This window comes from Trichosurus vulpecula, chromosome 2, assembly GCF_011100635.1.
Source record: "Trichosurus vulpecula isolate mTriVul1 chromosome 2, mTriVul1.pri, whole genome shotgun sequence".
NCBI classification, from domain to species: domain Eukaryota; kingdom Metazoa; phylum Chordata; class Mammalia; order Diprotodontia; family Phalangeridae; genus Trichosurus; species Trichosurus vulpecula.
Window position 1 is genome coordinate 225,873,671 of NC_050574.1, and position 15,341 is coordinate 225,889,011.

Below are 15,341 nucleotides of genomic sequence, written 5' to 3' on the forward strand. Positions count from 1 at the left end.
CAGGATATCTTTTAAAAATAGTTGTTTATGTGCAGTTCTTTAGGTGGTCAACAAGGCAAGAAGTTATATGAGATAGGAGGGGATAAACTTGGTGACTTAAACTTAAATGGAATCTTAATTCCTTGTCCACCTTTTGTTTCCTTTTAATATCATCAGTATCAAGGCTCTGAAAGTAGGACAAAAGCCTGTCCACATTCTTCTGTAGCAGCCTAGAATGGAGTTTTGGAACTGCCATTGTTGCTTTTAAATACATTTCCTAGGTCTGTCTTGGTGCTGAGATTTTATTGGAAATTATTTAACCAAACTTATTTCACCTAGAAGGCTGGCTGGAAATTCTAATGATCTTTGTTCCTGGAAACATCCATTTGAAAGATATGATGATGTGTACTACCTTGCCTTTTGTTTTCCTGAGGGGGTTTAGGATGTGGTCACTTTGCTTTTATAGAGGTGGAAAGTTGGTAGAAGGAAGTAGTACAGTCGAGGAACTGCTTTTAGAATTTCGATTGGTTGAGGTCCAGGTTCAACTCTTTTATGCAGTGTGTGTCTACATAAATTATTTTTATAAATCTTTATTTGTTTTTATAGGAACAATGAGAAATGTTTTAATACATGCAGATTAATACATGCAAATTCAAACTGTTCATAGACAGTTAATATGATATTTCTTTGTTTCTCTAGGGTTCTTGATTGCTGTTTATTTTTTTTCCTTCCAGTGAAACTGTGTTCGGTTACAAGGGTCTTAAGATCATTTTGTACTATAATGCTGGTAACCTGTCAACACTGTTCCGAATTGAGTATGCATCTAAAGTTAGTGAGAATTTCGACTGTGTAGAGGTAAAAGCAGAAATAAAATTTATATTTTACTATACTTTTAATTATGTTTATAATATTGTATTCTAAACATTTGTAGATAAGAGAGGGCTATTTTATCTACTTTTTGTATTACATGTAGTAAATTGTCAGTTGTCAGTTCTATTATTCTTTAAATTATATAGCTGTTTTTCCTACTCCATATGATTTCTTAGTTACTTTTCTATACACTGTTTCACCTTAACCTTATGTGTCAATGTTACATTTTTCTTTCAAATGCTTGAGTTCTGTTCCTTTTGCTTTTGGCTTGTGGATTAAGAAAACTGTTTACTGACAAACTTCATTGTTGCACATTTTATGTAATATAAAGAAATAGAAATCAGTGCAGTAGAAGAAAATACCTAAATTCTCTTTTCCTAAACTTTGCTTGCAAACTCATTTTCTAATTTCCCTTATCAATCACTATTTTCATATTTCTTTCTTCTGGCTCAAACCTCATAGAGATTTTGTTATTTATTGTTTGTTAGGACTCTCTCACAAGCATAGACGATGAAGTCAATTGAAAGAAAACTAAATCAGCCAGACAGTGGTCATGGCAGGACTGAACTTGAGTAATTTGAGTACCGTATTTCCCCATGTATAAGACGCTCCCTTAATTTTGGGGCCCGAAACTTGAAAAAAAAAAGTGTTAAATAAAGTTATTGAACTCAAGTTTTATTCATCATAAAATTCATGCAATAATACAATGAAATTCAAGGACTTTCTGCTCATAGCTTTCAGGCATCTTTTTTATGTATTAGTGATTTTATTTAATATTTTAGTTTTCAACATTTTTTTTTTAAGCATCTGCTTTTAAAACTTCGAGTTCCAAATTCTCTCCCCTCTTCCCTTCCCACCCACCCTCTCTAGGAAGGCAAGCAATTCAACATAGGCCACATATGTATCATTATGTAAAACACTTCTACAATGCTCATGTTGTGAAAGGCTAACTATATTTCCTTCCATCCTGTCCTGTCCCCCTTTATTCAGTTTTCTCCCTTGACCCTGTCCCTTTTCAAAGGTATTTGCTTTTACTTACCTCCTTCCCCTATCTGCCCTCCCTTCTATCATCCCCCCTTTTTTTATCCCCTTCCTCTTACTTTCCTGTGGAGTAAGATACACAGGAGACTGTGTTATTCCCTCCTCAAGTTGAATCCGATGAGAGTAATATTTACTCATTCCCCCTGCACTCACCTGCCCCCTCTTCCCTTCCAACAGAACTGCTTTTTCTTGCCACTTTTATGTGAGATAATTTACCCCATTCTATCTCTCCCTTTCTCTCTCTCTCAATATATTGCTCTCTCACCCCTTAAATTTATTCACTTTTTTAGATATCATCCTTTCATTTTCAACTCATTCTGTGCCCTCAGTCTATATTCCCTTCAACTCCCCTAATACTGAGAAAGGTCTCATGAATTACACACATTATCTTTCCATGTAGGAATGTAAACAGAACAGTTCAACGTTAGTAAGTCCCTCATGAATTCTCTTTCTTGTTTACCTTTTCATGCTTCTCTTGATTCTTGTGTTTGAAAGTCAAATTTTCTATTCACCTCTGGTCTTTTCATTGAGAAAGCTTGAAAGTCCTCTATTTTATTGAAAGTCCATATTTTGCCTTGGAGCATGATACTCATTTTTGCTGGGTAGGTGATTCTTGATTTTAATCCTAGCTCCTTTGACCTCTAGAATATCATATTCCAAGCCCTTCAGTCCCTTAATGTAGAAGCTGCTAGATCTTGTGTTATTCTGACTGTGTTTCCACAATATTCAAATTGTTTCTTTCTGGCTGCTTGTAGTATTTTCTTCTTGACCTGGGAACTCTGGAATTTGGCGACAATATTCCTAGGAGTTTTCTTTTTGGTGTCTTTTTCAAGAGGCAATCAGTAGATTCTTTCAATTTTTGTTTTACCCTCTGACTCTAGAATATCAGGGCAGTTTTCCTTGATAATTTCTTGAAAGATGATGTCTAGGCTCTTTTTTTGATCATGGCTTTCAGGTAGTCCAATAATTTTAAAAATATCTCTCCTGGATCTATTTTCCAGGTCAGTGGTTTTTCCAATGAGATATTTGACATTGTCTTCCACTTTTTCATTCCTTTGGTTCTGTTTTATAATATCTTGTTTTCTCATAAAGCCACTAGCTTCCACTTGCTCCAGTCTAATTTTTAAGGTGGTATTTTCTTCAGTGGTTTTTTGGACCTCCTTTTCCATTTGGCTAATTCTGCCTTTCAAGGCATTCTTCTCCTGACTGGCTTTTTGGAGCTCTTTTGCCATTTGGGTTAATTTAAGGTGCTATTTTCTTCAGTATTTTTTTTGGGTCTCCTTTAGTGAGTCATTGACTTGTTTTTCATGGTTTTCTTGCACCACCCTCATTTCTCTTCCCAGTTTTTTCTCTACTTCTCTTACTTGCTTTTCCAAAACCTTTTTGAGCTCTTTCATGGCCTGAGCCCAATTCATATTTTTCTTGCAGGCTTTTGATGTAGGCTCTTTGACTTCGTTGACTTCTTCTGGCTGTGTGTTTTGGTCTTCTTTGTCACCAAAAAAGGAACCTTGAGTTTGAGTCTGAGTTTGTTTTCGCTTCCTGTTCATGTTCCCAGCCAACTACTTGTCTCTTGAGCTTTTTGTCAGGATATGACTGCTTGTAGAGTAGAGAGTACTTTGTTCCAAGCTTTAGGGTCCAAGCACTGCCTTTTTCAGAGCTACTTCTACTGCACCGTCACCCCGGGCTCTGTCACAGCAGTGCTCCTCCTCCCCCAAGAACTGCCAACCAGGACTGAAATACAGATCCAAGCAGGGCATAGCAAGAGAATCTGCCTTTGTGCCCACTACATGCTCCTTGTACTCCCGTTTTGATATACTGCTAGGTTCCTCCCTCTGTGTGAGCCAGGAACTAGGGAAGCAGCTGACACTGGTGCTCTGGAAGCAGCTTCAGGCGGTTTTTGCTGCTGCTACCGCCACTGCCGCACCACTTCCTCCACCCCCAAAGCTGGTGGCCGTTTCGCTCTGAACTCAATTCTGCAGTTTCCCCCTAACCTGCTCTTTGGCATTCGTGGGTTGAGAAGTCTGGTAACTGCCACAGTGCACTGTTGCATGGCCCCAAGGCCTGTTCTGGCTGGCTCACTCAGGGTCTGGTCTGTCCTGGCGTGGCCCACTCTGGGCTGCCCTCCACTGTCAGCACCGTGTGATAGATGCTTCCCAGTGACCGTCCAGGTTCTCCTGGGCTAGACACCTGTTTCCCTCTGCTATTTCATGAGTTCTGTAGCCCTAGAACTTGTTCAGAGCCATTTTTTACAGCTGTTTGGAGGGATTTGGGGGAATGCTCAAGCAAGTCCCTGCTTTCCAGCCGCCATCTTGGCTCTGCCCACCTTTCAGGCATCTTTTGGGCAAGTCTGGTGCATGTACACATGCTGAGTCCATTATGTTTCATGAACCTGAAGCGCTAGTTGTGTCCTCCTTTGAAATCAGTAACTTCTTTTTCTTCAGCAATTCTTCTTGCCTCATACGGAACCATCTTTGTGGACACAGGAATTCCAATTGGCCTTTGCTCTTCAATCCATATCTTCAGTTCCCTCTCTAAATCAGGCCATTTTGCTGACTTGCCTCTCATGGCCTTCTTCTGCCCTGGCATTTTCAGTAGAGTTTCTTCTTCCTGTAGCTGGTCTCGGATTGTTGTCTCAGTTAGAGGAGGACCAAACTTACGTTCAGCAGCACGATTTCCATTCACTTTTGCAAACTGGATCACGTTTAACGTGAATTCAGCACTGTATGAAAATCTTTTTTGAGCCATTTCTGGGCAGAATGTTGCAAAACGTAACCTAATATACCGGTATCAGATGCGAAACAGTGAGCGCAAACACAAGAAGTGTGAAAAAGTGGGAAATGCAAGTAAAAAAATCTACAACCACTGTATAAGACACATCCAGTTTTTAGACCTCAAATATTTTGAAAAAGGGTGTGTCTTAATACATGGGGAAATGCAGTATGTGTTCCTCTTCCAAATCGAGACATTTTTGTTTTCTCCAGCTTCCAAAAAGATTTAGTTATTCTTCTGAAAATGCTCTTTTTTTCTGACTTATTATCGTATTAATCTTTTACATAACCAATCTCTTAACTTGCTATGCCATTGAAAAAAACGACGAACTGAGAGGCTTATATTTTACACATTTGGTATAGAGCTATACTTCCTTTCTACAACTTCTGTTGGGTATATTGTAGAATTCACTTGCCAAAGTCATTATTCTTTAGTCCCTTACAAACTTAATTCTGATCTAGTTTTTATATTATTCCATTCAGGAAAACCATCTCCTAAGAACAAAAGCTTTTCTCTCAGTTTTCATTGAGAACTATAAGACTGAAATGGAAATTTTTTTTTTATTCAATAAAGAGAACAATACAGTGTGCGATTTTGTCATTTATCTACCACTAAAGAGTAAACATCAGACTTGTAGGATCAGTGCTTACTATCAGGTACTGCTTTTTCTCCTAATCAATCGTTGGCTCATGATACTAGGGTCCGTGCCCTCTGTCGCAAGTCACTGTGTTTCCAGCTTCTTAAACCGACTTCAGCTCATCTTTTTCACCTTTCACTTGAAGGATTTCCATAATTCTTCTATAATTTTTTTTTCAGAGGAATCATATGCATAATGATTAATCCACATGCTTATCAGGTACTTGAAGTATTTCCAGTATTCAGTTCATAGCCTTCTAGAATTTCTACTACTTTGTCTTCACAGAGAAATACATTCAGGAGATCATGCCAATTGTTAGCAGATCAGTCAACAAAATAGAGAATTTCAGCAACTTTAGATTGGAAGAGTTTGATGACAAACATTTTCCCCCATGGCTTCTACTGTGAGCCCAGAGTGCTCACACCAGAGATACTCTATATAGAATCCTGCCTAGGCCCCCCACAGGCAGAGGCTCATCAGTACCCTGACTAGTGTTATGTTGATACTAGTATCCCTTCCATAAGATGGTATATGCATTTTAGCAAAGTTTCTTTCAAATCTAGTTTTTGTTAAATGAATCCTATTTTTCCTTGATTTATTATGAAATTGGAAATATATTCTTCTAGAAAAAGTCTTCCTATATGTAATAAAATTTCATTTATGAATGACACAAACTATAATTGTAATGATGAAGTTTAATTGAAGAAGAGATAGGAAAAGACACTACTTCCTTTTTTCTTATGAATCTAACAAATGCAAATATTTACATATGCAAAGAAGAAAGGGAAAAGGAATTGTATATGAAACCATCTATCTCTTTTTATTCTCTTTTGTATAGTTTGATTTTTAGAGTGTATTTAATTCCTTTTTTTTTCTACTTCTAATTAAGTCTCCACCTTTCTTTGACTCCCTCTCCTCCCAAAAAATCCCTCCCAAGTACATACATATATATAGTCAAGCCAAATGGATCTACACACTAGCTGACCTGAGAGGATAAGTCTTATTGTACACAGCCCTAGTCTAGTATCTCTCCTATGGAGAGGTGGGAAGTATGTGTTGCATCATGAGGTTTCTAGATTCAAGATTGGGTATTGCATTGGTCAGAATTTCTCAGGCTGGAAGAGTTATTTTCCTTGACAATATATAAGTTGTTCTGGGCCCTTTCACTCCCTGTCAATTCATACAAGTCTTCCCAGATTTCTGAGTCTGACTTTTCAGAATTTCTTAGAATGCAGTCTTATTCCACTACATTGATATACCATAATTTGTTCAGCCATTTCCTTTTGAAGAGGATTCACAAACAAGTATTTACGATATTAAATATTAGAAGTTTTTATTTTAATTATACTGCTTGTAAATCTTTCTAAAATATATTGCATTTCTATCTTAAGCAGAGTTTATTGAGCAAATTTAACCTTTCTTAAACATTTTCATATTTGGCTATAACACAGACATAGCCTCACACTTCTCCTTTGAGTTCTTGTCTATTTTTATAGGTTTTGAGTATCTTCCTTTGCTCATCATTATTATTAATTGCTGTTAGTGTATCTGCCTCTAATAGCCAGTCCCAACTCCTTCTAAAAAAATAAGAACCTTTTTAGAATTAGGTATAAACCAAGAATAGACAAGCTTCAAGTGAGGATCTAAGTGACTTTATTGCATGGAAGAGTCCATTTTGGCTTTTCAGGAGCTTTCCTCCTCCCCACTTTTTTTTTCTCCATGTTCCAAGTTGATTAAAGGTGTGTGGGGTGGGGGGGAGGGGATTATTGGGTTTGGGGTCAAGATCTTTAGTTTCATTGGTGTAGGGAGCTTAGTGGGAAAGAAACAGCTACAACTAATGCTAATCAACAGCTCCTATCCAGATTATAGTCTTAGAGGGATTCTAGTATTTATTTATATGTAGTGTACTTTTATGTGCATTTAAAAATTTTAATAATGAGGCAGGTGAGGTCAAAGGAGGTTGTGGTGACTCATTTTTTTAAAAGATTGTTTTTAGTGTCCAGGCCTGTGATTTCATTGGTATAGGGAGCTCCTGGTGAAGAAACTTCCTCTCTACCTATGCAGATCTGCAACTGTGCTACAACTTAACAGCCTTAATGTCTTGCTTGAGAAACTTAGAGGTTAAATGAATTCCTTAAGTGGACTGGGTGATTTCCATCTGCCCCAAAGCAAGTTCATCCTGCCTTGCAGTCTACCACTTCCTGCCTTGCTGCCTGATCTTCAGCCTTAGGTGAGAAAAGGCCGTTCTCACCAAGTGCCTTCCATCTCCTGTCTGTGTCCTCTGAGGGAAGGCAGTAAGGGGCACAGCCGAGTAGAACATCCAATGCAAAGAGGGGCAGTCTTCCCTTTGACCTTAGGCCTTTCATCTCAGCTGTGCCTATCCCTTGAGGGAAAAGGAAGAAAAATTCTGTGGAGAGTGGGACTTCCTCCTGCTTTGTAAGTTTGTCTTCCATCTCTTGCTGCCCCATTTTCTGCCTAATCTCTTGCCTTTGGAGGGAAGAGGATTGATGAAACAGTGTCTCCCATCCGACCGTGGGGCCTTCCATTTCATGCTCCGTTTGTCTCCAGCCACCTTTGAGAAGAGGAGTGGCACCTTCTGCTCAGTGAAGAACAATTTGATACTCATAGGTCATCATCCAAACTTTTCTTACCCATCCCCATCCTCCCACAATCTTATTCTTTATCCTCATCCCCCTTCAACTCTCCCACCCTAAAGTTCCAACCAAATCTCCGCCCCCCTTCCCCATTCCTTCCATTGTGCCCACTGAAATGCCTGTTCCTTAGGCAACAAACTTCCCTTCATCCTAAATCTTTTCCTCTCCCACTCCTTCCGTATACTAGCTCTTACTGAAACCAGGCTCCTCTGATGACACAGTCTCTTTGGCCACCCTTCCTAGTATTGGCTGCACTATCCACCCATTCACTTTGGCTCACCAGCCAAAGCAGGGGAATTGGAATACTTTTTGCTCCCTATTGCCACTTTAGGTTCTCTCCCTATTTCCACCACTCAGTAATCTCTCTGTCTTTGAGGTTCATGCTATTCATATCTACCACCTTATAAAAAACCTGGTAACTGTTAACAAACCTCCAGGCTGTTCCCCTTCTTTCTTCAATGAGTTTGGTACATAGCTCACAATTTTTCTTTCTTCTCCAATGCCTACTCTTATACTGGAAGACTTCAGCATATATATTGGCTCTCCCTCAAACACTGTAATCATTTCTCAATCTGTTCATTTTGAATAAATTACTCCTCCAGCCCACCTGAGCTATACACAAAGATGGTCATATTCTTGAATTTGCCATCACCTATAAATCTATCACCACCACATTCAAGAATTCCTAGATCCCTTTATCTGACCATAATCTATTGACTTTTCACCTTTCCCTCTGTTTTCCTATACATTACCCTAATCTTCATCCCCATTGTGACCTCCAGTCCATCTCCCCTCCACTTGCCACTCTTTCCTCTTTTCCCCATCTTTACTCCCTTAGTGACCTAATTCAACTCTGCAGTCTCCTCTCTTGAGTTCTGAGCCCCCTTATCATTTCATCAGTTGCACCCTGCCAGTCCTCAGCTTTGAATAACTGCCACTATCTACCATACATACTGCTGAATTGAAGGCGAAAAAAATCATGCAACTGTTCTGACTGGGTGTGCCACAGATGTATACTATACAAACTCAACCAGGTCCTTACTGCTGCTAGACAATCCTACTTTGAATGCCTTTTCAACTTACTATGCCAGTTTCTACAGTGGCTCTTCCAGACCTATTTTTCCCTCCTCAAACCTCCCAGGGCTCTCCTCCCTACCACTGTCTAGCTGAGAACTTTGCCTTATATTTTATAGAACAATCGAGGTCATATCCATCAGCTCCCCCTTCTCCCCTTTTCCTCATCTCATATCACTCATATGCCTTCTGCCGTTGTTTCTTCCTTCACCCGTCTCACATGATGAAGTGGCCTTACTTCTTGCCAAATTTAACCCCCTCTACCTGCTCAAGCAATCCTATCCCATCCTGTCTCTTCCAACAGATTTGCCTCTCTGTCCTATGGCTCCTTCCCTATTACCTACAAATATGCCCATGTCACTCCCATGCTGAAAAAAATCTAATTTGATCCTTCTGTGCCTTCTCTCATCTTATGTCTCTTCTCTTTGTGGTTGGACTCCTTGAAAAGGCCGTCTACACTAGGTGCCTCCAGTGACACTTGCCATCTTGCTGTTCTATGATTAAGACACTCCCAAATCTCCACTCTTGGCAGTTTCTCTGGCTATCTTCCATGCCTGGAATGCTCTTTTCATCTCCCATCTCCTGGCTTCCTTTTTGTCCCAATTAAAATCTCTTCCGGCAGAAGCTTTGCCCAGTCCCTCTTAATTCTAGTGCCTTCCTTCTGTCAGTTATTTCCTATTTATTCTGTATATAGCCTGTTTGTACTTTTGTTGTTTCCCCCATTAGGTTGTGAGTTGTTTGAGGATCATGACTTATCTTTTGCTTCATTTTGTATCCCCAGTGCTTTGCATAGTGCCTGGCACATAGTAGTTGCTTAATAAATGTTTATTGATTGACTGACTTGCTTAAGTGACACAGCCAAGATGTGTCAGAGGTAGGGCTTGAACTTGTTCTAAGTTGATTCTTTAGCTACTTTACTTTAACTACTATTCGTACCAGTATGGAAGCTGCCTGAATTTTGAAAAGAAATTAGCTACCATTTATCACAGAAGTCTTATTAATATGTAGTTTTTCATAATTAAATGTCATTAAATCATCCAAACACAAGTCAAGTTAGTTATTCTTTTTAAAGTGCTATTGGTATTTATCTTCATGAAACTGATTGTCTATGGGCATTTTTTTTAGTTGTAAAGCTAACTGAGCTAAATTGATTTCTTTAAAAAGAAATATTGACTTAATTATTGATAAATCTTTCAAATATTGTATACAGGGAGAATAGCTGCGTATTTACATTGACTTCTAATTGTTCCATGCTTGAAAACCTGTTTTTTCCATTTAGCAATACATTTTCACTGAGAAATCAATGTTCTTTGATTTTAAGTTAGTTTATAAAGTGTCTTATTCTCTTCTAGTCAAAAACCATTTAAATGTGTTCACACATTCCCTTTGCCATCCTCTTTTTTACCTTTCTTTTTTTTGGAAGGAGGGAAAGAAAATCTGGAATTGGATGAATTTTTTGGTGGGTTTGCCTCTTTTCTTTCTTTAGAAGTTGTACAAGGTTAAATTTTTTTCCCAGTTTTTGAGTTGTTATCTGTTGTATAAATTAATATGTTTCCTAGACAGGACATGTATTGAGATCATTAGGTTGTTTTTATTTCAGCAAGCATTTATTGAGCACATAGCAAGTCTCCATAATTGTACTAGCTACTGATGAAAATGTAACAAACTATGGCCCAGCTATCATGGAATTTATAATCTAGCTGGGGGAGAGAACACTAATTTGCATCAGACTAGAGAGCACTTATGGGTAAAATTGTGATATCAACCACTAGGAGGAACTGCTTTGAATTAGAGAAAGCTTTTTGAAACAGGTAAGATGAGCTAGGATTTGAAAACTGCTAGATTTGGAGGGTGAGAAGATTTTTCTTTTCCCTATTGATGGACATTTAGATTGCATCCAGTTTTTGCAATTAAGTAGTGCTGCTATGAACACTTTTCACCAAGTTTTTTTTTAATAAAATTTTAAGCATATATTGCCTAGACTGCAATTGTTGGGTGTGAAAGGATGTAATTGTTTTTATAAATTCTATTTCATACTGCTAGATTGTATCACTCAGAGATGTTGTAGGTTTACAGTTCCTGTGGCATTCCATGAGTGTGCTTGTTCCTCCATAATCCGTCTTTGAGTTTTATTGCTTATAATTATGTTTTGCTAAGTTTGGGCATGGTGTGATTTGATTTTGTGTCAGATTAACTAAATTGAGAGTTTATTGCCATTTTTACTATATTGCCATAACTCATCAGTTATCACCTTTTTTAGACTCATTGCAATTGTTAGAATTTCCAATACCATTTCAAATAAAAGAGGTAGTGTGCATCCTCATTTTATACCTGTTTTTAGAAGGAATACTTCTGATGTTTCTGTAATGATATTAGGTTGACTCTTAAGGTAGATATTTCTTATTGTATTGAGGAAGAATTGAAAGAAAGTTTTTCTAGATCGAAAGAAAAATTATGAGCAGATTGATTTAAAATTGGTTTATCATTTTTCTCATTGTAACTAATATTTCTTCATGTCTGGACACTATTACCTTTGCAGATAAAGTAGTGCTTATTTTATTTTGACAAATTTTTTTTAACTTAACAAACACCAAATGAAATGAGCATTAAAACAGAAAAAGGATTGCACACGAAACTGCAAATCTTTATTATGTATAGTTTGCTTTTCCTTTTAAGTATATAATAGACCCAGCAAATAATTTTTAAAGCTGTCACATTTGTGTTTTCTTCTGGCATTCCTTCTGTTATCCTGTGTGCATTTTTAAAAACAGTCGAATACCCCTTTTCCTTTTTGGGGGGTTGATGGAGGGAAGAACTCTACAATAAGAATACCTTGCACTGGAAAAAAATTAAGAAGCCTTTTTAACAAGCAGACATAGACATAAAACTAATTCTCATATTGTCTGTAGCCAAACATATATTTCATTCTGCATCTTGAGTCCATTATCTCTTGGTAGTAGCATGTTTCATCACTGGTCCTCTGAAGTTATGGTTAGTAAACATTGTCAGTGTATAAATTATTCTCCTGATTCTTTTCACTTCAGTCTGTGAATAGAAATTTATAAAATTCTTCCTAGGTTTCTCTAATGGTTCTTTTCATCATTTTTTATGGCGCAATAGTATTCCATTACATTCATATGCCATGATTTGTTCAGTTATTCCTTAATCAATGGGTACCTGCTTCGTTTCCAATTTTTTGCTGTAATAAAAAGTGCTGCCATTAAATATTTTTTAAAATATGAGTTCTTTTCTTCCCTTTTTGAATTTTCTTGGTATAAGCCTATAAGGGGGATACCTAGTGGTCAAAGGATATGCACAGTGTAGTAAATTTGGGGGCATAGTTCCAAATTGCTTTACAGAACAGTTGGACCAAGTAACAGCAGTTTTAGTGTGCCTGTTTTCCTGCAGCCCAACTAACATTTGTCATTTTCTTTTTCTGTCATCTTTGATAGTCTGATGGTTGAGAGGTAGAACCTTAAGGTTGTTTTAATTCTTTAGTTAGTGAGTGAAAATTTTTTTCATATAGTTGAATTTTTAGTGACTTGGAGCAATAGCTTGGATTTCTTCCTTCAAGAACTTCCTGTTCAATATAGGTAACTTTCAATTTTTCAGAAACCAATTTGGCCCTTTTTTGTGAATTATATATCCACATCCTGCTGTCCGTCTTATGGTAATATCACTGCTTATTTAGTGTTGTTGTTGGTTATGGGCAGATATGAGAAGTGAAAATCAAATCAGTCACTTTTTACCAATGTTTGCTTTTGGATAAGGTTTGACGGTGATGCTTCATAGGTACTATGTTTATGTTCAATACTTCATTGTAAAATATCTTTAATTTTTCAAAAATTAGCCTAGGAATTTAATGAAGCAAAAAGAAGAGTGCAAACTCATCATAAATCAAATATAACACAAAACCTGTTTTGTAGGAAAATTATCAAGGTTCAGCTAGTTTGGAGTTCTTTTTGCTTTAATAAAAATATTATTTTTTCCAATATAAGTGAGACTGCAAGTTAGCTATTTATGAATGCTTCTTTAATAACATTGAATTTTTTCAAAAGTTTTTTTTTAATCATGTTTCCTTTTCAGTCAAATATAAAGGCTCTCCTATATTTTTTTCTTCTTACTAACTGTAAAAATAACTATCAAGAATTGGAGGTAGATGGTGCTACTTTTTTAAGACAATAAGATTGTGATATCTTGTATTTAAATATCAATGAAATTATTCATACCAGAAACTGTAGTATGTCCATATCACATAAATACTAGAGAATTACAGAATTTAGAATTGAAAGAGACCTGAGAACATCTAATTTAATGCTCCCATTCTATAGATAAGGAAACTTTGCCTAAGGTAGTAATTGAGATAGTTAGGATTTTAATCCAGTTATTCTGACTTCAAATCCAGTGGGTTTGCTTTCCACTACCCTACCCTGGACCACGAAAAGGATTAGTAGTGGTCTTAATATTGCTGATTGTTAGCACAGTAATGAATTAAAGCCCATCTTGTTGTTATGTGCACATTGTATACTATATTGAGTAAAATAATTAGAGTTGTAAGGTACTTTAGAGATCATTTAGTCTAAAACATTAACCATAACCCAGGACATTAAAAAACTCAGTTTTTTTCCCCTGCGCTCAACTTTTAGGAGAACCCAAATGTTAAGAAACCAAGCTTGAATGAGAGGTTTGTTTATGCCCAAAAAAGGCAAATACAGAAAGCCCTTTTCAAGAATATATTCTGGGTCAACGATTCCCAACCTAGAAGCTGAAAGATTATTGTCAGGAGTTCATGAATCCATATGTATCAAGCATTGTCATTTTGTTCTTAATTTAGCTCTAGCAGAATATGCAGCTTGAATAAAAGGCCTGTTGGAAGTTTTATATTTTCATTCGTTACTCCTTTTCAAATATATATAGATGTGATTAATCAGATAGACACAAACTCATCTTAAACATGTATTCAAGTCATAGTTTTTCATTGCCATGTTTTTCCTTCAGCATGAGATCATAGCTCTAGAGCTAGAAAAGAGGCCTTAGAAGCCATTTAGTCCAGTGACCTCATTTTGCAGATGAGAAATTTAAGACTAGACCAACAAAATGACTTGCTCAGGATCACCCATGTGGTAAGTGGCAGAGCTGATAATTGAAGACAGGGCATCTGATTCTCCAAGTTCAGCACTCTTTCAGTTGTACTGTGCTGCCTGTCAGTAGATGCTAAAATCACAGCTAATATTGTTGGGTTCGATGGCATTTTTTTAATATTAAGTAGGGATCTTCATTTTTATAAAAGAAGTTGGGAATATGACTCCTTCAACCTACAATATTGTACAAGCATAACTGAGATTTAGAATGCAAAATTGAATCTTGTTCAACATACTATATTTACTAACATAGGAAAATAAACACTTACTTTAAGGAAAGCTTTATAAAGACTTGAAACAAAAAGTTGAAATTGGCGTAACCCTTAGTATCAAATTCAGTTAACCAAAAGATAATGTTCTTTAGTACTTCTTTCCTTTATGTGTATGTGTTTGTAATATGTCACATTGATTGTTCATTTTCCTCAGAAAACTAAGTAGAGATTAAAATTCCAGTTAGTGGTCTTAAAATTTGTCCTGCAGCTTTTAGAGAGGGAGTGTGAGTTCAATTTTTAACAGTGAATTTTGTTATATAAATCAGATAAATGCATTGTAGTTAATCTTTTTAGGGAATGGAAATTAGTACTAGAATAATTAATCCTTACCCATTGTACCTTTTCTATTCACTTTTAACATTTTAAAGATTTAAATTAGGTGTTTGTGTTAAAACAATTAGGTGTTTGTGTTTTGTCTGGATATCTTTCATGTTAATTGGTGTCATTTGTTATAGTTTTATAGGTTATAATATATTATCTTGAAGGTTAAAATCTTTGGGATTAAAAAACTTTGTTAGACTAAAAAAACCAATATTGCTATGTTCTTCCAACACCAGCATAGCCAGGTCATCCTTGCAGCTATTTTATCAGAATGAAAACAGGGGTGTCAACTAAGAAATATTTGAAGTGATTGAAAGAATTGGTACAAAGTTGTAGATTGAACATACTGTATGTTCTGTGTTGAAGGCAATAAATATCTCAGGCGAGTTTTTGAGAGTAATGTAAAACTTGAAATGTTAGGTGACTTGCCAAGTCTTTAAACTAATTTTCTTTTTTGAATTATTCAAGTTGGGAACCTTATAAAACATATTACTTTACCTATTCCACCCAACTTAAAATTATTAATTAGTAATACCTTGTATTTAAATCACCAGTAAACAGGCTTGTGAAAAATGTTATTCTT

The 15,341-nt window shown here is 36.6% G+C and overlaps 1 protein-coding gene across 1 annotated transcript in view; it reads left to right on the forward strand.

The window, feature by feature from the left end:
* HAT1 (histone acetyltransferase 1) overlaps positions 1 to 15,341 on the forward strand; it is a 79,034-nt gene that overhangs the window by 38,740 nt on the left and 24,953 nt on the right. Inside the window, exon 5 of the mRNA XM_036744021.1 lies at positions 714 to 834. Coding sequence (XP_036599916.1) covers positions 714 to 834 — 121 coding nt within the window. The remainder of the gene's footprint in view (positions 1 to 713; positions 835 to 15,341) is intronic.